Raw genomic sequence first — 27849 nt, forward strand, 5'->3', positions numbered from 1 at the left:
AAAAAGTCACTGCTTGAGCAGCTTATGGTCTAATGATACCACCAGCACAAAATCCATATAAAACAGTGACAAGTTGTGGACGATTAACAAACTCGTCATAGTGAAAATGAGCGTTAAAGCTTAAAATGATTTTGCTCGAACAGCGGCCGACAAACTTTCATTATTTTATAATAAAAAAAATTTAATATAGCCTAGGAACTTCCTCAAAACTTAGTTCCACTTTGGGCCCTCTGAATAAGGAAGTCAAACAAAAAGAAAACAACAGCAAATATTTACAGCAAACTCATAAAAGCGTAATAAAACACTAACAGCAACAATAACAGTAGTAAGAACAACAACTACTAGCAAACAACAATAACAACAACGGTAGCTGCAAGAAAATCAAACTATTGGCTAAAGGAGATACAGCAACCCATTTTACAAGACAACTATTACAAAAACAACAACAACAAACAAAAGCCACACCAAGCTGAGGTGTAAATAAACTAGAAACGAACAAAACATCAGACCTACGAACAATTTTTATTCTCAAACACTTCCTTCCACATGCAGTCAAAGAAAGACTCGCTTTTTCTAAAGACTGCAGATAGCCAAGCGCGCTGTAACAGATGGGCCAACAAAGAATGTAGATGCGAACAAGTCAAAGAAGCTAGAAGTTGAAGTTGGAATTGAACATGTAAATACAAACAACAACAAAAAACAAATATTGTACATAAGAAGTTAAAAAACAATTTTATGCTCAACTAGTTAATTTTTAAGAAAAAAATAATATGGTTTCTTGGACAATAGATACAGACTTTATAAAGCAGTACATTCTTATTATTATGGATCATAGGGAATTATATTAATCTTACAAAAATTCGAAAATGTCGATTTTTGTACCAACAAAGCGTCAAATGCGGGAAGTTTCGCGCTACTTCTTTAATTTGAAAAAAGTGCCGCTGAAGCACACCGATTGCTCAACGAAGCTTATGGTGATTGTGTTTTATCGGTTTCAAAGTGCGAGAGATGGTTTGTTCGGTTCAGAAGTGGTGATTTTGACACGGAAGTCTAAGATGACCTAAGCCAGCAAAAAAAAAGTTTGAAGACCATGAATCGGAGGCATTACTCCATGAAGATTGTTGTCAAACTTAACAAGAGCTTGCAAAATAACTAGGAGCTTCTCCAGCAGCAATTTCAAAACAATTGCGAGCAGCTGGATTCATCCCAAAGCAAGGAAATTGGGTACCACACGAATTGAAGCTGAGAGACATTAAATGACGATTTTACATGTCTGAAATGATGTTTGAACGTTATAAAAGAAAATCAGTTTTGCACCGAATCATTACTTGCAATGAATAATGGATCCATTACGAAAACCAGAAGTGTAAGAGATCGTATGTGAAGCCCATCCAACCAGGCGAATCGACACCAAAACCAAATATCCATGGCGCTAAGGTGATGCTCTGGATTTGTTATGAGCTGCTGAAATCTGATTAGACCATCACAGGGAAAATGTACCGAAAAGCGATTATTTGTCAGACATGAAATCGTAATATTCCATTATGACAACGCTAGGCCACATGTTGCAGTACCTGTTAAAAACTATTTAGAAAGAAGTGGCTGGGAAGTTTTACCTCATCCGCCTTAGAGTCGAAACCTTGACCCGTCCGACTACTATTTGTTTGGATCGATGAAGAACGCTCTCCCTGGGATACGCTTCAATTCAGAACAGAGCATCCGAAATTGGATTGATTCGTTCCTCAAAAGTTGAGCATTTCTTTTTTCTCAAAATGCATATGTTGACAGAAAGATGGGGAAAGAACATATCTAACAATGGCCAATACTTTATATAAATATATATTGTATAAATGTTTCAAAATAAAAGATACAAATTTTAAAATATCTCGCATTTTTAAGTCATACACCCAATAACTAATGTAAACATTCATATTTGTCTGTTTAAATGGTTGAAATTTATATAAAATGTACAAAATTTAATGGAAATTGGATTATTTACATGGTGTCAACAATATGTTCCTATTAAAAAAAATAATGTTTCAGAGACTCAGTGGTAGAAAACATTTTTATTACGAATCTAAGCAATTTCTTAGATTGTGAAAACATTGCTTACATTATGCAAATAGTGTCAAGTTTTATTTTATATTGACAAGGTTTAGATTTACATAAAATCTACAAAATGCAAAGTAAATATATTGTTTACACAGTGTCAAGAAAATGTAAACAATAATCAAATAAAAAATGTAAAAGTTTATTAATTTTTTAAAAGAAACATTGAGTAAAAGACAAATTTATTACAAAATTTTGCAATAGTTTACATCATGTAAACATTGTGTACTCAAGGTAAATAATGGGTTATTTTTGTTAAATAAATATTTTTATTGAAAACAGATTTTTAAAACATTTAGTAATAATTTACCTCCTATAAATATTGTTTACACTAAGTAGATACTTATTTACACTATGTCAATAACTACTTATTTAAGAAAAATAAGCATTTTTCGGTTTGCTACACATTGTAAAATGTTACTGCAGCAGGTTTTACATTTTTTACATGTTATCTACATCAGGTAAACAATTGATTTTATTCTTAATTACATATTTTACATGGATTTTAATCTTTAAACACTAAATTACAAATTAATTGAATTGTGTTTACATTGTTGACATAAGTAAACAATATGTAAGTAATGGAAAAAATATGTAATATCAATTGTAATACTATAAATCATTGAAACTATTTAAAATTTCTGACAAAATCAATTGTTTACCTAAGGTCAACAATATGTAAATAATGAAAACAAGTTTTATTTTCTGTTTAAATGTTTGAAGTTTATATAAAATGTACAAAATTTAAAGTAAATCAATTGTTTACATATAGTCAACAATATGTAAAAATTAAAAAAGAAGGAAAAATTAAAAATTTATTTTTTTAACCTTCGCTTTACCAAAGGTTTTTTATGTACGTGGTTTACCAATACCCACCCGGGTGATACTGCACTTCTATACATATATCCGATGAACAAAATTTTAAAAAATATAAAAAACCTTATAAAAAGTTTAAAATGTTTTTATTAAATTATATAGAACTCTAAAATTTGTTCATTGAGTCTAAATTTTATTTAAATCTAAACAAAACGAAAAAAATATTAAGCTAACAAAAACCGAGTGGTCACCCGGGTGGGTATTGGTAAAGCGAAGGTTAAAGAAATTTTGAAAAAAATTCTGAAAAAACAATTAGCAATAGTTTATTTATCCGAATCAACACTATGTAAATAATTGGTAATTTGTGTAAAATAAGTTTTTCCTGCTTAACACATACTGCAGTCAAATTTTTATTGTTTACCTATTGTCTAGATAAGGTAAACAATTGATTTTCTTTGTAATTACATATTTTTTATAGTTTCTAAACTTCGTAGCCTAAATTTCAACTTAATTAATTTATGTTTACACTAGCTTGACCCGGTGCGCTTCGCTACCCCTGTCGTAGTAAAATAAAAAATATATAGCCATTGACGCTTCTCAGTAAGGATCTATCTACGTTCCAAATTTCAATAAAATCGGTTCAGCCGTTTAGGCGTGATGCTCAAACAAATAAACAAACCAACAAACAAACTTACAAAGACATTTATATATTTATATAGATTGTTTACATATGCCAACAATATGTTAATAAAAGAAAAAAGTTGCAATTTCAATTGCAAAACATTACTATAGCAGAATTTACATCATTTACATATTATCTACATCAGGTAAACAATTGATTTTATTCTTAATTACATATTTTACATGGATTTTAACCTTTAAACTTAAAATTGCAAATTAATTGAATCATATTTACATTGTTGACATATGTAAACAATATGTAAATAATAGAAAAATTGTGTAATTGCAATTGTAATATTACAAATCTTTGAAACCCTTTGAAATTTCTGACAATCTTCATTGTTTACCTAATGTCAACATTATGTAAATAATGTAATAAAGCTTTGTTATACCCTTCACCATGAGTGGCAAGGGTATATATAAGTTTATCATTTCGTTTGTAATTTCTACATTTTTCATTCTGGATCGTTATAGATAGCGAAGTCGATATAGCCCCCAAATAACTGACATTCATGATTCATACATCAATATATCGGGAATTCTTCCGGCACGGTTTTACCCAAAAACATTTTTTGTAATATATTTTTTCACTAAAAAATTCAAAAAAAATTTCCGCCAACATTTTTTTTTAAATTTTGAAAAAGCATTTTTTTATGTCATATCCGTCTGTATGTTCAAGTCAAATTTCGGTAGCCCCCAAATAACTTAGAAAAATGTTTGATACATCAATATATCGGCAATACTCCCGGCTCGGTTGCTCAAATAGCTGAGATATAAGGAAAAAACCGGGACAACCTTGATTTTTGGCCTATTTTTGATCTAGATATGGATTACTAAGTCATTAATATACACAATATGGATATCTAATGATAAATATGGGCATTTCCACCGAAAGGTCCACCGAGACCAGAAAATTAAAAGTGTTTGAAACACTTTGTTTTATCCCACTTTCATAGGGAAACAATCAAATTGAAATAATGTAAAGAAATTTTCATAATTTTATTCATAACCCATTTCGAGATATTCGAATGCAAAATCGACCAAGGGCCACTTTTCTGATTTGAATATTTATAATGCACATTTTGTTTTGATACAAGTTCTTAAAGAGCGACATTATGCATTGACTTTGATATTTAAAATCTTCCTGAGGGTACAAAGAGTCAAAATAGGATGCATAAGAGACTATGCTATTTCAAATAACTGTAAGTTTTTGCTTTGCATTATCACATATTTCGATGTCCCGTGCGACATTGAAAAACAACATTTGGTATCAGAGCGTTGAAAGTACATGCAGAAAGATTATCAAATATTGAGTCCAAACAGAAAAAGCTCAATTAAAATAAAAGAAAAAATTGAATATTTATGATTTTGGTACTCATATAAAGTTGGTCCCGTGCGAAATCGTAAGTGTGAAATTTTAAAATTTTAAAATTATTTTTTCTTACATAAATGAAATAAATCATGTAAATTTGCACAACATCACATAAATATGGTAAAATATATCTTCTGCCTCCTGATCAGATTGAAAAGCCTTCTTTGTTATATAATTTAGACAAAAAATGGAGACAAGTGAAAAGCATTCCAGGTATAGCCCAGTTGGACTATTTTTGTTGCAATGGGCAAGAAGGAAAAGCGGAGAGAACTGTGTATTCTGGAAAAAATATCCGTTTGATATTCCTGAAACTACTTTGATTTAAATTTATTTTTTTATTGTATTTACTGATATACAATGCTTTGCCCCATGTCTATACTTGATACATTTTTTGAATGATAAACGTCAAAATGGTTGTCAAGATAAAAAATTATATTTTTTTAGTGTTATTGCTTCGTTATGACAAAATTTTTAGTGTTTTTGCTCAGACAACTTTGTTTTGAAAACAAACGTCATTTATTGTTATGATAAATATTTGTCAAGTGTAGACAAGGGCTTATTCGTACTACATATTTTTCTTACGTTTTTAGTATGTTGATATTATATTGAAATAAATACATTGAATGCTTCTGTTAATTTAAAAACATTAATGCTAAGCTTGTTTACATATTATTTCGTAAAAAAGCAACAGAAACTAAATTAATATCATGATGGAAAAAATGTCCCGTGCGACTGTGATCAAAATTAATTTTAAAAAAAAAGTATAACAAATTTTTGCGTAAAATAAAAACCATTTTTAACAGACATCAATGCACAATATTCTAAAATTAGTCACATTGAAATTGCCTCTGGAAATATTGAAATATTGCCTCTGGTTTCGCTGAAAATTGGCGTTCGAATGGTTGGCCGCGAAATTGACTTCTGTATTTGTCCCTTGCGAATGCCTCGGTTTTTTACCATTATTTGGAAAAAGAAAACTTGCTCAAAATCAAACTTAGCACCAATTATAGGGCTAATTAAGAGCTATAAATTAACCCCCATATGCATAAACAGTTTATAAATTTATCAAAGGTTTATAAAACAAAATTTCCATACAAAATCTGTTTCATAAACCTTTGTTAAACTAAAAATTCTATTTATTTTGACTTATTTTTCACTTTAAATGTGTACGAATGTCGCGTGCGATATAATGGAATTGCCCATATGTAAAAGTCCATTGCAACGATGTATACAAGGCTATAGTAAGTTGGACCTACAAATGGAAAAATATTTTTAACCTGAATTTTTTTTCATGAAAAAATTTTTTTTGTCTTAAATTCTTTTTTTTAAATTTAAAAAAAAAAAATTTAAAACTTTTTCAAAAACAATTTGGGAAAATATTTTTTTTTTAAATTTTTAAAAACAATTTAAAAGAAAATTTGAAAAACAATTTAAAAAAAAAAATAATTTTAAGTATAATTTGGTGAAGGGTATATAAGATTCGACACAGCCGAATATAGCTCTCTTTGTTTTTAATTTCTATGAAATAAACAAAATGAAATGAAAATCGATACCGATGAAAATCAATTGTTTACATAGTGTGAACAATGCGTAAATCATTAAAATAGCTACAGTTTCAGGTTTAAAAGCATAAATAAGGGTAAACTATTGAAATTTCAGGGAAAACGAATTGTTTGCATAAAGTTTACATTAAGTAAATGAAGAAAACAAAATTGTTTCTATAAAAAAATCTGACATTTTCATAAAGCATTTAATTTTTGCTATTCAAATTCTATGTTAAAAAAACGAAAAGGGAAAAAACTCCCATTGGGCTGATTTTGTATTTTCTGGTATTATTTTCTGCTCGGTTTAGGGCATTCAAAATTCTCTAATAACCAACAAAATTACCTCTAGTTGGCTACACAAAATTGCAACATTTCCCAGAACTTGTATTAAAAGTATAAAAACAACCGTTTAAATAAAAACAAATTAAGAGATCTTCCACATAAAGAGCATAACAAAGAGTTAACTATCACTTAAGAGCATAATAACTCTGGCAAAACATAAGAGAACAAAGAAAGTGCGGCGCAACTAGAGGGACAAACCAAAGAAAGTTGTACAACAACATGATCGAAACGATCAAAGCGACTACACATTACTAGCAACAAGTATGATAGAAATTATTGTGAGCTATTTTGGTTTGGCTTAAACCTGCTTTTTGGACAACAACATGAACTTGGGAAAAATCTAAAGAAATGAAACAACAACACAAAATGAAACACAATTATTGTGTTTTTAGTGAGTTGGGTGTTTAAAACCAGGTTGGAGGAAAAATTTTTAAAAGACGCTGCAAAATCTAAACATAAAACATTTGTACCACGGCGGTGCTACTAGTTACAAGTCCAGCGGTTGTAAAAGAACTAAAACATAGAAAAAAAAAGTTTGCGGGATTTGAAATATAGAAAAAAATTTACAAAACACAAAAAAAGATTAAGAAAAATATACAAAAAAAAAAGATTGAAACGTTAACGGTTCGTAAATTGGCTAAAACTAAAACTTGAACTTTCTTCTTCAACTAAAAAAAAAAATCTTGTTTTGTTTTTGTCTCTAGTTGAAGTTGTTTTAATGTTTAAACGTGAGTTGGATTAAATTCAGTTTTTTCTTTCTTCATTTAAAACCGAGTGTAAAGTGGTTAGAGTATACAAAATAGAAAAAAGTATATAAAAAAAGGAAAAAAATAAGAAAAATCTTGCTACAAAAAAAATATAGAAAAAGAATATCCAAAGAGATTAGTTACTGGCACGACGTTTTAGACTTAAAAAAAACAGTTAGATGACATTCATTTTACCACAAAAAAATTACAGAATTTGAAAAATAATACCTGAAAAGGAAGAAAACAAAATAAACAAAAAGAATTTATAAAAAAATATTTTCTAAAAAAAAAGAATTATATTGAGATAAAGTGTGTTGAAGTAAAGTCAAAAAAGAAAATTTAAAAGCAACATGGGTTACAACTTTAGAGTGGGTTTGCTGTTATTAACTTTTGCGGGGCTGTATTGCCTAAGCGAGGCCAACAACAGCCATAATTATCCTGGTGTCATAGAACTGGTGGGCTATAGCAATCGGCGAGCACGCACCTATTATGCCCCCAGCGAAGACAAACCTACAGCAGCTCCAGCAGCGGCCAAAATGCAGGCTGACATTGAAACGGTCAAGCAAAATATTGAAAAATACAATAAACTTTTGACTTTGGATACGAAAAATCTGCCTGAATCCCAAAAGGATATGTTGGAGAGAATTGTGGAGAGAGTGGCCCGACTTAAGGAATCTTTGGATATTTCAGAACAGGTTAAGGAGAAGACAAATGCCACCAAGTCTTTGCCAACAAAAGAAACTGAGTCAGAGGCCAAGGAAAATACTGAGGAAGAGGAAAATTCCACTTTGATACCCACGGCCATGCCCACAAGCTTCCAGGAGACGGAGGAGGAGGATAAAACCGAACCCACTTTGGTGTTGGATGAAACCACTTTGCTGCAATTGCAAAGCTCTATGGATAAATTGGCGGCAGCTCAAGCGGCCGTTACCTCACAGGCCACACAAATGCGAGAATTTCCCACCACCACCGAAATGATGCCCGAGGAAAATTTACAGGAAGATGAACAAGAAACAACCGAAAGCCCGGATTCTGCAGAGGAATATGAAGGCACCACCTATGAACCCTCCACCGATACCACAGACCCTGCTGAACAATTTGTAGCTGCCCGATCCAATAACAATTTAGCCGGCATAACAGCCGCCTCCGATGAAGCCGAAACTATGGCCACCTTAAGCACCACCATTGGCAGTCAAAGAACCCTAACCACCAGTGGCAAAATCTCAAAAACTCGTGCCACCAAAAGGCCTCATCATGCAGCCAACAAAAATACCAACAATTCGAAAAGACGTCCTTCCACTTCCTCTTCCGCCTACAATAAAAATAGCAATACCAAACAAAAGGTAACCACCAATTCGGGTGTAACACAACCCTCGTTACAGCAATATCAAAAGATATCACAGAAACCACAATACATTCAACAACAGCCGGCTGCTGCACAATACGGCCAACCACAGCCCAGTCTGCAACAAGGCTATCAATCTCAGCCACCCAAAAGTGTATCACCTTCCAGCATATCTTTGGATAAATATAATGGCGGTGGTTCGTCTGCTGCGCCCGCTAATGTGGCTGCCTCGTATGGCATTAATCCTCTGCCCTCCAACTCAGCAGCCGCCACCTCATTGCCCGTTAATACATATGGCTCGCCAGCGTTAGCATCATCATCGTTGTCGTCCGCTGCTGCAAGTGCCAGCCAAGATTTAGTTTACGATCCCCAAGTTAATGCCTCAGCCATAATTGATAGTTTAAATAATAATGCTCGTGAGGAATACTATCAGCAGAAACAATCACTAACAACGGGAGTGGTTACAAAAGATAAGGTAAGTTACAGTTTTTTAATAAACTTGGAAAAAAAAAAACAGTTTAAAATGAAAAGTATTATTTACATGAAAACATGTTAATAGAGGAAAAAACATGGAATGAAAAATAAGGAATTTATTCAAGGCTAAATTAAAAAAAGGAAAAATATTATTTTAAAAATTCAATGTTTAAGAATTTTTTGACAAATTTCGGAGATGTTGAAATTCATCAAAATTAAATTTGAGTAAAATTACCCAGCTACATCTTAGTGATGACTTACAATTACACTTAATTTTAAATGACTTATAGATTCGATTACTATCTGCATTACGTAGAAGTAGTGTAATAATGACTTATTTGTTAGTTGCTAACTTCTTGTTTGTTGCACTTAAAGACACACAGGAATAATTGTAACGTGTTATACAAACAATGTAATTCTCATTTAGTTAACAATTGCTTATGCATAAATTGTTCTGTTTTTGCCAAAAGGGGCAGGGATCAGTTGCCATTTTGAATGTTTAAAACCAGGCGTCAGCTGATCCGTTACCACATTATATCGTAGAAACTTATAGCACATTTCAATATTTATACTGATAACAGTTTATGTAAGTCCTTACTAACAATTAGTGGATTCACAAGGTATCCTACATGTCATATTTTCATAATGTTGTAATATTTCACGACTCGGTAGCTCGGCTTATCTGGCTCTTAGCCGTTCGGCGCGGTTCTCTGCTGGCTGGTTATGACAGCAAATAAATTTAAATTCACAAAACTTTTTGAAATACATGATTTATACGGTTGTCATTGCAGAATATATTTGGGGTATTCACACGGTCTGCTATTAGTCATAATGTCCTAATATATTATAATAGTTGTTGTATTTTAAACAAAAAAAAAAGTAAGGAAATGTAAGAAAAGATAAATCACGGTTTATTGTTGGTGTTTTGTTTAAGCTTTGATATTTTTACAAATAAAGCTTGAGTGTCTGTAATTCTCAAACACTCTATAGTTTTATTTGTAATATATCTTTAGTTTTTCTATAGCCTTTTGGGAAAAGGTTTCCTGATGATCTGGCCTAAGCAACCAGTGAAATGCGCATAGGAACTAGCTTATCCCCCAACAATAAATTTCAGTGAATTTATCAAATTAAAAATTGGGAATTTAGCATAAAACAATTTTACTATAAAAAAAAGTTTTATTTTATAATTTTATAACAAACATAGTTCAAATAGTCTTATTAGTTTAGAACTTTTTTGTTTGAAACATAACAAAAATTTTATTAAACTATTAAAATATATTAGGACATTATGACAATATGACCAAATAGTAGACCGTGTGAATACCCCAAAAATAATAAGGTTGAAACGAAAAATGCTAGTTTTAAATAGATTCCTTTTTTTTACTCGGGAATAAAGAACAGAATTTTAAATATTGTGAATAATATTAATTTCACGAATTATTTAATTAATTACAAACACATTATTCGTGTGTTTTTATATCCTTCACCGTGAGTGACAAAGTTTATCATTCCGTTTGTAATTTCTACATTTTTTACATTCGATTTGTAAGACCAAAATTTTTTGATATTGTGCCATCGATTGCTACTATATATTCTGGATCGTTATAGATAGGGGAGTCGATCTAACCATGTTGAAATCAACTTTCAGTATCCACCAAATAACTTACATACATGATTCACACATCAATGTTTAGGGAATTCTCCCAGCTCGGTTGCTATTTATAATCGACACAATCGACTGAGACTACTTCTATTTTTTTTTATCTATATCTGGATTACTAAGTCATTGATATAGACAATATAGATATTCAATAATAGATATTTCAAAGACCTTTTGCAATGAAGTATAAAGGCCAAAGTCGAACCTGCATTGGATCAAAATCGAGAAAAATATTTTTTTTTTCACCAAACAAAATTTGTTTGTTATAAAATTTGTTCACTAATAAACTTAATTTCTTTTTAAAAAAAAAATTATTCCATAAAATAGTTTTGCTAATAAATTCTATAGCTGTAGTTAGATTTAAATGTGTATTAAGAAATACGATTTAATTACATGACAAATTTATTTATAAAAAAAAATATTTTTTTTTCGGGATATTTGAGGGATTCAAACGGTCTGGTATTAAGTCATATTATCATAATGTCCTAATATATTATGATAGTTTAAACAAATTTTTTTGTTGTGCATTTTTATACCCTTCACCTTCGTGAGAAGGGTGTATATAAGTTTGACATTCCGTTTGTAATTTCCACAATATAATTTCCCGACCCTATAAAGTATATATCTAGATCCTTATAAATAGCGGAGTCGATTAAGCCATGTCCGTCTGTCTGTCCGTCTGTTGAAATCAATTTTCTGAAGACCTTCGATATCTTCGGGATCCAAATCTTCAATAATTCTGTCAGACATGCTTTCGAGAAGTTTCCCATTTAAAATCCGCAAAATCGGTCCACAAATGGCTGAGATATGAGGAAAAAAACAGGATAACCTCGATTTTTTACCTATATCTGGATTACTTAGTCATTAATATAGACAATATGGATATCTAATGTTAGATATTTCAAAGACCTTTGCAACGACGTATATAAGACCATAGTAAGTTGGACCTATAATGGGTCAAAATTGGAAAAAATATTTTTTAACCCGAATTTTTTTTTTCACCAAAATAAAAATTTAAAAAACAAAAAATTTTTTTTAACTTGCAAAAAAGAAAAAATTTAAAATTACAAAAAAAAATTAAATTAAAAAAAAAAATTTAAATAATTTAAAAAAAAAAATTCACAATAAATTAAAAAAAAATAATATTTGGTCAATTCACAAGGTCTCTTACCATGTCATATTGTCATAATGTCGTAATATTTCACAATGTTTTTTATTGCTTTACAAGCAAAACATGTCCTAAAATAATACCACTCTGTATGCTATATTTATTGTGTTATCGTAACCAACCAGCAGAGACTCAGATTGCTATTTAAAATCAAGAAGATCGGTCCTTAAATGACTGAGATATATGCAAAAAACCATAACTACCTCGATTTCTTTACCTTTTTTTCACAAAGTTTTTTCGCCAGAAATTTTTTCCAACATAAATTGTTTTCACCTAAACGCCAAAAAAGCTGGGTTTCCGCATACACCGTAATCGGCACCGATAACGAAAACTGAAACTGAAAAACGTTTGTCGTTGGTTCGTCACCGTCTCGTTTCTGAATTGTTTTCGTTTCAGTTGGGTGCGTTGCGGCATAAAACAGAAACGAAAATATTTTTTTTTGATTTTGGATGTCGCTCATTAAATAGAATTTCATTATTTTTGACAAAATTTATTCACCCCTATCGCGAATCAATATTTCACATGAAATATTTTCCCTTTTCCTTTTTTCGTTCATCAACTTTGTTCACGTGAAAAAATTCCCCTTGTTGTGAAATTTTTAGATGGAATTTTGTAAACAATAAACAGCTGCTACGAACAAAATCAACTATTGTGAATGTAAAGTTCATCGTGATATTCCCGATATCAATTTTCCCTTCGAGGGAAATAGATATTTCATGGGAACAAAATGTCACATGTTATTGCCGATAGGGGTGATTATTTTTTCCACTTCCAATAAAGAAAATTTATTTTTTTTATTCATTTTGATGTTCTTTAAATTTGAAATAAAAAAATAATTAAAATAATTTCGTTCCTACAGCACCGAAAACAACATACTTGAAGTTGTTTTCGTTCCGGCCCCAAATGACAGGTTTTTCGTTACTGATCGGTGCCGTTTCGTTCCCAATTTTCTTTGCCGATTTCTGAAACGAACTTTATTTCGGTGCAAATGTATGGAATTTCGTTTTGGGTGCCGATTCCGGTGTATGCGGAAACGTAGCTTAACCCGATTTTCTCACCTATTTTCACAAACATTTTTTTCGCCAGGAATTTGTTTCAACCTAATTTCTTTTCGCCTAAAACAATTTTTAATATTTATCGTAAAATATACGTTGATGAATGGTATATAAGATTCGGTCCAGCCAAATATATGTAGCTCTCTTACTTGGTTTAAGAAAGTTTGTATTCAATTTCGTTAGATAGTTAAATGTTAATTGTTAATTTTTCAAAAAAACTTAAACCGTATTACAATTTTAAAATTATCACCTTATGTCAGTTTATTGAATGATGACAATTTTATATTCTTGTAAGTATTTTTAACTTTTTTGCTACTTCCACAATTTTTTTTTTAAATTTTTTTAAAAATAAACTGCTCTTGTTGTAACATTAATATGGAATATTCTATAGATGACAATTGGTTGTTAATAAAAAAATCATTTGCTACCAACAGCAGCAATAACAACAACAACATGCAACACACAACAACAACAGCAAACACTTATGACGGTTGAATGGTTGAATGCTTAAATACTCTGCTGTTGATGCTTTAGATTCCTAGTGTTGCATGGTTGGTTTATCACCATCGTTGAAAGCATGAGTATGCAACAGTTTTTTTTATTATTTTGTAGCAGCAGCTTTATTTTATTTGCCATGGCAATTGCTGATTGTTGCACATAGTAAAAGGAAAAAATTGTATTTTTTTTGTTGTTGTTTTAATGGAAAACAAGTGGCGTTTGCTGCCATACGTTTCAAAAAAACAATTTTTACTTTTCCGTTCGAATTGTATAGTAGTTATGGGGCAGGCAGGCAGCAGAGGTTGAGGCCGATGTTGAGTTGTGGAAGATGATGGCTAGAGAGTTTATGAATGTATGCTTGAATTTTTGTTACAACTATGTACAGCTCAAGGTGTTCTAATAACTTTGGTAACCAAAATCGAACAAAAAAAAAAACGAACCATATAGATAGATTTTTTAACGGTGGATTTATGGTGGAGATTTGTTTTTATTGCTCTTGTTATTTTCTGTATTTCATTGCTAGTCAAGGATAATTGTATTAATGTTTTCTTTTTTTTCAACTGTTTTCGTTGCTTAAATTGTGCTAATCTTCCAACTTTGTTGTTACGTTTTTAATGGTTGCCTGTTAAAGTTGTATGGAAATTTGTTGCTCTTAAAATCATTTGTTTTGTATTTGTTGGATAATTTAAAAGCTTTAGAGTGTTTTCGTTTTGTGATTTAGTTTAGCTTTCGAAAGCGTTAATCTTAACAAACTATTTTAAAGATTATTGTTAGCTGCTGCTTAAGAAAATAAATGAGAACTTTAAATTTTAAATAACGGATTAGATATTTGGTGTGGAATTTCAAGGAGAAATTATTTTCAATACAATTTTGTTTTTAAAAAAAGTGTGTACAGATCAGGAATGTAAAATTTACTGTTTTACAGAACTTGATTTATAAAAAAAAACTGTAATATAGACATGTTTTTAATAGAAACAAATTTTTATACTGATAATTTTCGAAAAAAAGCTATTATACACCGAATTTTCTTATAGAGAAAACTGTTATACATACAATTTTTATAGAACAAACTGTAATACTGGCAAGTTTCAATAGAAAAAATGTCATACTGAGAGATTTCTATAGAAAAATATTATACAAAAAAAATTTTCCATAGAAAAACTGTTATACTGTCCAGTGTCCATAGAAAAAAATTTGTATAGTTTTCTATACAAAAAATTTCATTCAAACAATTCAAGAAAAAAACAAGCAATTTACCATAGAGAAAACTGTTATACAGAAAATGTTCGATTAAAAAAAAGTGTTATACATGCAATATTCCATAGACAATTTTTTTCTAAAGAAGGAACCGTTGTACGGAAAGTTTTCTATAGAAAAAAACTGTTATACGGCATGTTTTCTGTTATACAGAAAATTTTTCATAGAAAAACTGCTATACTGTCAAGTTTTCATAGAAAAAGTTATACAATTTTCTATAGAAAAGATTTTATTCAAAAAAATTTGTTATACAAAAAATGTTGGATTAAAAAAAACTGTTATACATGAAATTTTCCATAGAAAAATGTTTTCTATAGAAGAAACTGTTATAATTTTTAATAAAAAAAAATTATTCAGAGAAACTTTTATAGAAAAAAATGTTATACAGACAATTTTCTATAGAAAAACTGTTATACTGTCAAGTTCCCATAGAAAAAATGGTATACAGTTTTCTATAGAAAGAACTTTATTCAAACTGTTTTTTTTATAGAAAAAAAGAAGCAATTTTCCATAGAAACAACTTTTATACAGAAAATGTTAGATTAAAATAAACTGTTATACATGCAATTTTTTATAGAAAAATTTTTTCTATAGAAGGAACCGTTATACAGGCAAGTTCCATAGAAAAAATGTTACACAGAGAGACTTTTATATAGAAAAATGTTATACCGACAACTTTCTATAAAAAAAACTGTTATACTGTCGAGTTTCCATAGAAAAAAATGGTATAAAGTTTTCTATAGAAAAAACTGTATCCAAACTGTTTTTTTATAGAAAAAAACAAGTAATTTCCCTTTGAAAAAAACTGTTATACAGCAAATGTTTAATAAACAAACTGTTATACATGAAATCTTTCAGAGAAAAAAAGTTTTCTGCACATTGAACAGTTATACAGAAACTGTTCTATAGAAAAAAATGTTATACAGACAGTTTTTATAGAAAAATCTGTTATACTTGCAAGTTTTCTATAGAAAACAGTTTTTTATAAAAAAAATTATGACACAGACAGCTCTTTATAAAATAAACTGTTATACAAGAGCGGGTCAATAAGTCCGTTACTTTTTTGGATAAAAAAATCTTTTTATTTTTCAACATAGTCTCCTTTCAGCTCTATACATTTTGTTCAATGCTTCTCCAATTAGGTTAATCCCTTCCAAAAAATAAGATTGGACATTAAATCAGGTACTTGTATGGAAAAAAGAAACCAAAAAAAATCACTCGGTGCTAAATCCGGTGAATATTAGCCTAATTCATGGATGTTTGCCATGGAAACTTCACATGTCTGCACCCTTTGAATTGTCCTGGTGGAAAATAACTTTTTTCTTGACCAAATTTTCCTTGAAATCCTCATTAAATTGACCCAATAAGTTGCCATAATATTCGCCATTGATTGTTTTGCCCTTTTGATGGTAGTCAATGTGGATTATAACCCACCTTGGTATTCTTTGGCTCCGATTCACCCTGAGAAACCCACTGCTTTGACTGCTGTTTGGTCTCTGGTGTGTTGTGATGGATCCACGTTTCGTACACGGCTACGGATCGTCGCAAAAACTCGTCCACATTACTGTTGCACAAAGCAAAACACTCCTGCAAAAGCTTTCTGATTCCCAAGCGATCATTCAAAATTGAAACCATTGAGCCATGTGAGATGCCTATGGCTTCCACAACATATCGCACTATCAATCTCCGATCGGCCAACACCATATCGCGATTTTTTTCAATTGTTTTGTGTGTAGCGAACTCAACTGACAGTCCAGAACGTTCAGCATCTTCCGTACTTGTGCGGCCACAACGAAATTCAGTAAATCACTTTTTTACCATTGAAATTGATGGTGCATAGTTTCCATAGTATTTATCGAGCTTAGTCTCAGTTTGAGTGATGTTTTTTCAGCAAAAAATAATGCTTAATCAGCAGTTCACTTTTTTCCCTTTTCTCCCCAACTCACGCGGTAGTCTGCAATGGTTGTCAAATTCAAATTCAAAAAGTCACGGACTTATTAAAAAATGGTTAACTAAAAATCTATGTAATTAAACATTTCAGCAATATTCAACTTTAAAGTCATCTATTTTTGGGCTACATTTAAGTGGAAGTGGGAGTAAAATGGTTACCAGTATTGCAAAAATACTGCACAAAAACTGTTACCACCTTTACATTTGCTATCAAAAGATGTAACAACGTAACAAAATCCATTGCGATATGTTATCATGAATTCCAGAAGAAATCACAAGCAAACTGAACTTGGGTCTTTCGATTTTAACCATATTCGGTTAAAATAGTTATCTAAATTCAAAACTTACATATAAAATAGTTAAAATTTGGAAGGGCCTAGGTAAAACGCTATTAGTATATTTAAGACGTTTTCTATTTTTAAAGCTTTCAAAAATATATAAAAGCATTATAAGTTCCCTCAGAAACTTTTTTAGTAGGAATCAAAGAGTAATAAAGAGCGAAACCACAAAAAATGCGCAAGCGTTTAAAATCAAGTGCTTTGCCGAATCTACACTTAAATATACTTTAAGAAAATTTTGAAAATAAAAAAAATTCAGAGAAAAAAACTTGGGGCGAAAATAAATTTTGAAAAAAGATTTTGGTGAAAAAAATTATGGTTTTAAAAAAGTTTGGTGAAAAAAATGTTTGTTGAATAAAAAAAATTGGTGATAAAAAAGTTTTTATGAAAAAAAATTTGTTGAAAAAGAATTGGATGAAAAAATCGAGGTAGTCTTATATCTCGGCCATTTTTCTCTGCCGATTTTAAATAGCATTCTATGTTGAAATATAACGGATATATTGATGTATCCATCATGTATGTAATTTATTTAGGGTGTTTGGAAATTGGATTTCAACATACAATATCAATAATAATATTTAATATTAAATTTGTGTAGAAAAGTGTTGCCAAACAAAAAAGGAAGAAATCTATGTAAATTTTTGAACACGTTTTATATGCAATTTTTGTATTTTTTGTTATTTACTACTTTAGTTAGTAGCTTAAATCATTAACCATAAGATCAAGTGAACATAATTTAAAAAGTATTATTGATTTAGAAAAAAATAGAGTCTCCTCAACATTGTATCAGTTACAATATCTACCCCACCATACAACCCGTTTCACAACCTCAAAATAACCTGATCCATTGAAAGAGACACCGTGCATTTCTCCAACACCCATTTTATGAATGCATAATTCATGCAATTATTTTTCACAATTGGCTTGTGTAATTTTCTATGAAAATATTTCCCATACATTTTGTTTAACAATTACAATTATATTTTGGCGATTTGGTTAAGATTTGAAAAAGAACCAGCCCCAAAATCATATGAAAAATATCATGTTTAATTCATAAGAGAAATGTTTAAAGCCCACAAAAATAAGAAAATTTTATTTATTAAAAAATAAAAAAAAAAACAAGAAAATTGCCTTTAAAAGCTTACAATTGATTTTCATGATTTCTGTTTTAGGAATTTAATAACTCAATTTTCTTTTAAGTTTTTCTTTTCGTTTTTGTTAGTTTTTGTAAGATAAAAATTTATAAATTTTAAACATGTATTCGCCTACATTTTATGGCAAATTTGTTACTACTGACCTATAAATTGTATGCCAGGCCGCCGCACCGCATTATTATTATTGAAAACAAGCTGTTTTTTTTTCGTCTTCAATAATGCCAGTTGCATGCCACATAATTCTGTGTTTCTGTTAAAATAACAATTGTTTGTATGATTTTTTTCAACTTGTATGGTTAGACGTTAGTTATTTATTTTATAAACAAAAATTGACTTCTTGTAACTATTTTTGGTTTGAACTGAAGTGAATTGTATTGTATTGCAGTGTAGAAATGAAAAAAAAACGTTTTGAAAAAATGAGGAACAAAACAAAAAAAAAAGCACGCAAAGAATAGACAACTGACAAGTCAGACGACAATTTCTTTGGAAATGTGTTAAGAGAAGAGGCATGTACGCTTTAAGAACAGATTGATACCCTACTGAAAAAATGTACTAAAGGAAGGTTATTGAGTTATTATTGTAACAGCTTTTAATAAAGCTTTTTATGCAGCATTCCTTAATAAACTTTTCATTTAGTTTTCCGTATTGAAGGCCTATTTAATAAGCTTTGTATAAAGCTTGTTTTAATAAAGCTTTATATGTCTCCAAATAAGCTTTTAATAAAGATTTTCTAGTAAGCTTTAAATAAAGATTTTCTAGTAAGCTTTAAATAAATTTAATAAACTTTCAATAAATCATATTTAATTAGCTTTCGGTAAATCTTAGCATATAAAATAAGCTTTTAATAAAGCTTATAAAATAAGCTTTTAAAAAGCTTTTATTAAAGCTTATAAAATAAGCTTTTAATAAAGCTTATAAAATAAACTTTTAATAAAGCTTATAAAATAAGCTTTTAATAAAGCTTATAAAATAAGCTTTTAATAAAGCTTATAAAATAAGCTTTTAATAAAGCTTTTAAAATAATCTTTTAGTAAAGCTTATAAAATAAGCTTTAATTAAAGCTTATAAAATATGCTTTTAATAAAGCTTTTAAAATAATCTTTTAATAAAGCTTCTAAAATAAGCTCTTAATAAAGCTTATAAAATAATCTCTTAATAAAGCTTATAAAATAAGCTTTTAATAAAGCTTGTAAAATAATCTTTTAATAAAGCTTATAAAATAAGCTCTTAATAAAGCTTATAAAATAAGCTCTTAATAAAGCTTATAAAATAAGCTTTTCATAAAGCTTACAAAATAAGCTTTTAATAAAGTTTACAAAATAAGCTTTTAATAAAGCTAATAAAATAAGCTTTTAATAAAGCTCATAAAATAAGCTTTTAATAAATCCTTATAAAATAAGCTTTTATTAAATCCTTTAAAATAAGCTTTTAATAAGTTTATAAAATACGATTCTAAGAAACATATAAAATAAGCTTATCAAGTGAGACATTAATAAAGCTTTTAATAAATATTGTCATAAAAATGTTCAATATTTTTTAATAAAGCTTATCGTATAAGCTTTTAATAACGCTTATAGTATTAGGTTTTAATAAAGCTTATCGTATAAGCTTTTAATAAATTAATGAATTCTATTACAATAAAAGCTTTTGAATGAAGCTAAGGAATGAGATGATGGGAATGGATTTTTGTAATGAATGTCTGATAGTTTTAATGCCGAACTAAGATTTTAGTGAATTAAGCTCAGATTGAATTAATTAATTCGAAGCTCTGTTCTGCTTTAAGATTTTGCAATATAAAGCTTTATTAAAAAGTATCCTTCATTCAAATAGGGTATGCAATCTAGTCGTTTTATTTACAAAAATATCAAGCCTTTACAAAGTGAACAAATACATGATGACAGTTCACATTATAGTAGCTTCAGTTGTTGTTGTCATGTCTTGTTTTTTTTTTCAATATCACTTTAAAATTGTTTATAAAATATTGATATTGTGGCTGGCCAATGGTCTTTAGGCCAATAATAATTGCGGCATTTCTTAGGTTGGAGACAAACATTAAATTGAAAATTTTCAATAAGCTCGCACTTGAGGAAGATGAGAAAAAAAACCTCTAATCCACTCATTCTAGTACTTTATTATTATATAGAGGATGACGAAAATAATTGTGATGAGGCTGATTGAGAATGATGACAAGATCCCAGCAACAGCAGGCTTTTACGAAAAGCTTAAACACAAACAAAATAAAAAAAAAAACTTTAGCAGGTTTATTTTCTTTCTATTTTTACTCACGTTCATTAGTAAGAAAATCATGATTCTGAAGAGGTATTTGGTTGCTTGTTTAGACGTTTGGCTGACACAAATATTTAGCACTTACCTGAAAATAAAAATAAAAAAATAAAGAGATGGAGTTATAAATAAAGCTTAGAAACAAACAGAAGAATATAGATTTTGTTAATTAATTGATAAATTGTATAAAAGAAGCCGTTAGGAAAGAAGACTGTTATTGAGTTTGAAAAAAAAATCTAAAACCCCATATGTTATGACTTGGCTAAATAATTGACACGATCATTAATAATGATGTGGATGAATGAATGAACTTTTATAAATATAAGTGCGGTTTTTAAGATTTGACTAATAGCTTTTGTACAGGAGGAGACGTTTTAATATTTTTACGCTTTTTTAGTGTTAAAAATAGTTATGTAATTAATTTGTTAATTAATGGTGTAGAAAATTGTTACAGAAAATGTATAATTCATGTTTAGAAAACCATGATTTAAGCTAAGATTGGCCTTTTAATAAAGATTTCCATAAAGTTTAAGAATGTTCAGTAAATAGTGTCTAACAAGTTTTTGATGAGGCTTATTAATGAGCTTTCCAAAAGGCTTATAAATATTTCAAGCTTTCAATAAAACTAGTTTAATAAGGTTTCCAAATACATAGTTTATTTATAAAGCTTTCCATAAAGTTTATTTATCAAGCTTATTATTAAAAACATTCTATAAAGCTAATGTTCAACGATATAGAGCTTATTTGCTAAGCTTTATATAAAGCTTGTTCTCTAAGCTTTCTTTAAAGCCTTTTTCTAAGCTTTCCATAAAGCTTATTTTCTCAGCCTTTTATAAAGCTTATATTGTATGCCTTCAATAAAGCTTATTTGCTAAGCTTTCCATAAAGCTTATTTCCTAAGCATTCAATAAAGCTTATTTTATAAGCTTTCAATAAAGCTTATTTGCTAAGCTTTCCATAAAGCTTATTTTATAAGCTTTCTATAAAGCTTATTTGCTAAGCTTTCTATAAAGCTTATTTGCTAAGCTTTATATAAAGCTTATGTTCTAAGCTTTCTATACTGCTTATTTGCTAAGCTTTCTATACTGCTTATTTTCTAAGCTTTCTATAAAGCTTATTTTCTAAGCTTTCTATAAAGCTTATTTTCTAAGCTTTGCATAAAAATATTTTGTAATAGCTTTCCATAAAATGAATTTATTTAAGCTTATTTCATAAGCTTCTAGTAAAGTTTATTTCTTAAGCATTCAACAAAGCTTACATAGAAAGCTTTACGTGTCAACTAAATAATCTTTGTATTTAATAGCATTTCCATGAAACATATTTATTAAGTTTTCCGTAAAGTTCATTTAATAAAATTTATTTTAAAAGCTCTCCATCTCTCCCATTAAGAAGCTTGAAGAACAACTTCTGTATTTTTGTAAAAGCTCTTTTTAAAATAAAATCGGTAGCCCCTACTAAAAATTATCAGAAAATGATATCATCAAATGTAAAATGATTTGTTTGACTATCTTATTAACAGTTAATAAACAAAAAATGTTATAAAATTTTATTGTTTATTTCTAATACATTTTAAATTGTTAGTGATTTAAAATGTTAATTTGCTTAGCATGTCTCCATCTAACTGTTTTTTAAAAAAGCAAAATTTTTATTTTTTGCACTACTGACACAGTTTATTTGTTTTTTACTTTCTGGCTTCTACATATTTATTTATACTTCTCTAATTTATTTTCAAATACTGTATTTAACTCATAAATATTCTAAAAATGAAAAAATACAAACAAATCCCAAATTAAACAATAGTCAATCTTTCATTATCAGTTATACAAACATTCAGTCATATTAACGTTCTTTCTCTCTCAATTTGCTGTCTACATAAATCATGCAATGGAATTTGACTGACTTATTTACAAATTCTCGTATCGTGGCCAATTGACAACCAGTTTAAACTTCACCTGTCTGTCTGTCTTTCTGTCTCATCCCAAATGAAAATATTAGTTTAAAGTGGCTTAAAAATTGTTAAATAGAATGAATACAAGAGCACATAAATTGGCTGGAATTGAAAGCAGAATTATGTAAAATATTTTAACGGTTTTAAGGCATAAATTAACGAATAGATAGATTAAAAAAACAGTTCTCTATTTGTGGTATTTGTTTAAGGTTTTTTTTCAGGTATTTTTCTTAGTTTGTGGGTTAGAGTGTGAGAAAAAAAATAAACTTAAAAAAATATATTTAATTAAGACAGAATCAGAATTGAATAATGTTAATTTGTTGCATAGAAATGTTTATAGTTTTATAGGTTACAGCTGCTTATTTGATGTGTTAATTGAAAAAAACTTATAGATACTTTTTTAAGAGAAATTTCAATCTAACCGAAATAAAACTTTATTTGAAAATCACTAGAACTGAACTAGAACTGAACTAGAACTGAACTAGAACTGAACTAGAACTGAACTAGAACTGAACTAGAACTGAACTAGAACTGAACTAGAACTGAACTAGAACTGAACTAGAACTGAACTAGAACTGAACTAGAACTGAACTAGAACTGAACTAGAACTGAACTAGAACTGAACTAGAGCTGAACTAGAGCTGAACTAGAACTGAACTAGAACTGAACTAGAACTGAACTAGAACTGAACTAGAACTGAACTAGAACTGAACTAGAGCTGAACTAGAACTGAACTAGAACTGAACTAGAACTAGAACTGAGAGGACAATTGATTGCCAGAAACTTTGAAGATTTAAAAATCTCTTAGGGTCAAATAAGTGACTTTTTTGGCATTACAAAAGGCGTTTGTTGCGAAAGTAAACATCTATGCTGTGCGGATATAGATATGACGATGAAATTGTCTAATAAGTATTACAATTTTTCCTGCAATCCTCGCAAATTCATATTAAAACAATTTTAAACAAAGAATATAATAAAAAAAATGTTCCTTAATAGTTTTTTAGCTTTAAGCCATTTTCCTTTCATACTTGTTTCACTTAAAAATTATGGCAAAAACAAAAAAACTAAAGTAATTTCTCAAGGAAAACAAACCATGACTGGACTTTGAAATAAAGTCCAAAAAACCCAACCCTCTAAAAATGCAAGAAAAATCTGAAAATATTTAACTATAAAGTTTATTGGTCTGTCACTAATAGTTGGTTAAAGTAGAAGAATATTTGCTTGTATGAAAAGGAGGAGGTCGTTCTATTATTTTAAATCAAAAACACTGCGCGCTCTCTCTCGCCCAGCTTTCGACGGTCTGTAAATCATTTATTCTTCTAAGGAGTGAGATCGAAAAATTCTTAACACACGTTTTTCATTACATTTTTTAACCCAAGTATTATTTGAATTTTTTTTTGATCAAGTTACCTTTGAAAAACATGTCAGTTATTATGTGTAATGTCAATTATATTAATTTTTTTGTTAATCTGATTAAAATGAGTGACCAGAAAAAAGTGCGTACTGAAATTATTAAATATTTTCAACAAAACCCAACTTGGTCTTACAAAAAGTTGGCCAAGCATACAAAGGTCTGCCGTCAAACTGTTTCCAATGTTATTAAACAGTACCGGGAGAACTTGTCAGTTGATAGAAAACCTGGTTCAGGTAGAAGGAATGGTCCACATGATGTTTCTAAAGCCAAAAAAATAGAACGCATTTTCAAAAGAGCTCCCAACACATCCGGTAGGAAAGCAGCCCGGTTAGCTCAGTGCTCGGACTATTTGGTACGAAAAGTTAAAGCTAATGCAGGTTTAAAAACATACAAGGCTCAAAAAGTTCCTGACAGGAACGCTACTAAAAATTTAGAGGCCAAAAACAGAGCACGGAAATTGAAGTCAAGTTTTATAAAAAAATATTCTTGCTGCATAATGGATGACGAAACGTATGTTCTGGCAGATTTTTCGCAACTTCCAGGTCAAAAATTTTATGTTGCTGATGCTCGAGGGAATGTTGAAGAAAAGTTTAGGACCCAAAAGCAGACAAAATTTCCCAGAAAGTTCTTGGTATGGCAAGCAATATGCAGTTGCGGCAAAAGAAGCCACTCATTTGTTACAACGGGCTCTATAAATACCGAAATTTACATCAAGGAATGTTTACAAAAAAGGCTGCTTCCATTCATAAGACTTCATAATGTGTCCACTTATTTTTGGCCTGACTTGGCATCCTGTCACTATGGCAAACAAGCCCTTGAGTGGTACAAGAACAATAATGTGGTATTTGTACCAAGAGAGGCAAATCCTCCAAACTGCCCGGAGCTAAGGCCAGTGGAGAGATATTGGGCTCTTGTTAAAAGAGAATTGAAGAGTACAAAAAAGGTGTCCAAAAGTGTGGTAGATTTTAAACGGAGATGGACTACATGTTCGAGCAAAGTGACAGAAAGCACTATAAAAACGTTAATGGAAGGGTTTCCGAAAAAGGTTCAAAATTTCATCACTAGTGATTAAAACTATAAAAATAATTTTTTTTGTAAATTGTAATAATAATTTCAATCAAATAAAAAAAAAATTAAAGCTGTAAGTTTAGTGGTTTCTTTTTTATAAACATATATGTATGTTAAGAATTTTTCGATCTCACTCCTTAATAGTGTTTAACAAAAAAAAAATGAAAAGAAAAAAACTGTGGTGTAAGACAAAAGAAAAAGAAACATGTTTTCATCTTTTCATCTTAAAGCTGCAGGGGGAATTGTGTCTAACTAAATTATGATTATAATTTAATTCTATTCTATGCTGTTCTATTTTATTTTTACTCGGTTTTTTTTTTCTTTCAAACAAGAATGCAATGATTTCATATTGTTTTTTATCTGTTAAACTAGAAAAAGTATTATTTTCATTGTGTTTTTTATTTTATTTTAGCTTTAAAATACAATTTTCTTTTATTCTTTGGCCATTTAAATCGTCTTATTGTTGTGGCTGGCTGGCTGTTTGATGCTGCCTTAGCGGCTGCTGTTATTTTAAAGCCATAAATCTATAATTATGGAAATTTTATTCATGTTTGTGTTGTTTCAGTTCTAGGTTTGCTTTTGTTTTATTCTATTTTCTTGTATTTAACAAGTTAATTTATGATTTTTTCTAAAATTAACAGTTAATTATTTGTTTTATTGTATTTGAAGAACAATGATTATCTGTAAAAGAATGAAAAAATGTTAATAATAACATTTAAAAGCTTGGTTTTTACAGGTCTTCTCTTTGGAGCTTTTTTATGGTTGAGAGAAAAATTAAACATAAATTTCAATTAAACTCTATTTAATACAAGTAGTTAAGTTTTTGTTTGAATTTCAAAACAAGTTGACATAATTAAAGTCGAAAGTTTTGTTGGCGGCGTCAAAGTGCAACAGGTGTTGGTGAAAGCGATTGCTGCTAAGAGAGAACCGGCTTTGATCATGTAATCTCCAAAGTTTTATCGATTTCAATAAACATTTTGAAGATTATCAGAACTTGGTCAATGTTAGATTGAATTAAAGCGGGTTCACTCAAATTTTCCAAAAAGTGATTTGTTTAATTGCTAAGCAGGCCTGGGAGATCATGCACCACAAAAGCGTTATTTTGGCCTGATTTAGCCAGTTATCATTATTAAAGGGACATGATTGAATGTAATATAACTTGTAGGCAATCATAGCCACCACAGTTCTATATACATAAATTGAATACCATACTCCTCACTTGTGTTGCAACACTGAGAATCACTTAAAAAAATAAATATTTTATAGACTTTTCCATCATCATATCTATTCTCGCACAGCTTCGATGCTTACTACTGCAACAAGCGATTTTTGTAATGCCCGACAAAGTCAGATCACCGGTCCGATCACGGCTAGATCCTTTTATATTCAATGTTGTATTTGAAAGTTCTATATTGTCGATTTTAGTTCAGTTCTAGATCAGTTTTAGTTTAGTTCAGTTCTAGTTCAGTTCTAGTTCAGTTCTAGTTCAGTTCTAGTTCAGTTCTAGTTCAGTTCTAGTTCAGTTCTAGTTCAGTTCTAGTTCAGTTCTAGTTCAGTTCTAGTTCAGTTCTAGTTCAGTTCTAGTTCAGTTCTAGTTCAGTTCTAGTTCAGTTCTAGTTCAGTTCTAGTTCAGTTCTAGTTCAGTTCTAGTTCAGTTCTAGTTCAGTTCTAGTTCAGTTCTAGTTCAGTTCTAGTTCAGTTCTAGTTCAGTTCTAGTTCAGTTCTAGTTCAGTTCTAGTTCAGTTCTAGTTCAGTTCTAGTTCAGTTCTAGTTCAGTTCTAGTTCAGTTCTAGTTCAGTTCTAGTTCAGTTCTAGTTCAGTTCTAGTTCAGTTCTAGTTCAGTTCTAGTTCAGTTCTAGTTCAGTTCTAGTTCAGTTCTAGTTCAGTTCTAGTTCAGTTCTAGTTCAGTTCTAGTTCAGTTCTAGTTCAGTTCTAGTTCAGTTCTAGTTCAGTTCTAGTTCAGTTCTAGTTCAGTTCTAGTTCAGTTCTAGTTCAGTTCTAGTTCAGTTCTAGTTCAGTTCTAGTTCAGTTCTAGTTCAGTTCTAGTTCAGTTCTAGTTCAGTTCTAGTTCAGTTCTAGTTCAGTTCTAGTTCAGTTCTAGTTCAGTTCTAGTTCAGTTCTAGTTCTAGTTCAGTTCTAGTTCAGTTCTAGTTCAGTTCTAGTTCAGTTCTAGTTTAGTTCTAGTTCAGATCAGAACCACTTTCTAAGTCAATTACTCATTAAATGTGAGTCATTACAAAAATCAAACTTTATATAACTTGTGATAAATTTAACGTAACGAAAACATCTGTATTAATCCTCTTACATAGTTCCCATAAACAACATTTTTTTCCCACAGAAATTACGTTTTAATATAACCTTCGGTATACATCAAGACTTTAAGCAAACGAACTCTCCAACATTAATCTTAAAATATTTAGACCATAAAATTTGTAGCGTTTATGATTAAAATCAAAATAGAGCAAAAAAAAAAGAACAACATTAAAAGAAAATATACATTTGCTGCAAAAGACTTATTTAAACTGATTTGTAAACTAATTTTACAAACGTGAAAAGAATTTTGCAGCCACAAAAAAAAATTTCAAAATAAAAATATCTCTAGACTTGATATGCAAAAGTAGCAAGTA

The 27849-nt window shown here is 29.7% G+C and overlaps 2 protein-coding genes across 2 annotated transcripts in view; one reads left to right on the forward strand and one right to left on the reverse strand.

The window, feature by feature from the left end:
• LOC135953297 (elongation factor-like GTPase 1) overlaps positions 1–27849 on the reverse strand; it is a 328020-nt gene that overhangs the window by 219010 nt on the left and 81161 nt on the right. The window lies entirely within an intron of this gene.
• The window catches only part of dsx-c73A (doublesex cognate 73A), a 90538-nt gene continuing 70649 nt past the window's right edge, over positions 7961–27849 (forward strand). Inside the window, exon 1 of the mRNA XM_065505471.1 lies at positions 7961–9430. Within this exon, the coding sequence (XP_065361543.1) occupies positions 7961–9430 (1470 nt within the window). The remainder of the gene's footprint in view (positions 9431–27849) is intronic.

Source organism: Calliphora vicina, chromosome 3, assembly GCF_958450345.1.
Source record: "Calliphora vicina chromosome 3, idCalVici1.1, whole genome shotgun sequence".
In the NCBI taxonomy this organism is placed as follows: domain Eukaryota; kingdom Metazoa; phylum Arthropoda; class Insecta; order Diptera; family Calliphoridae; genus Calliphora; species Calliphora vicina.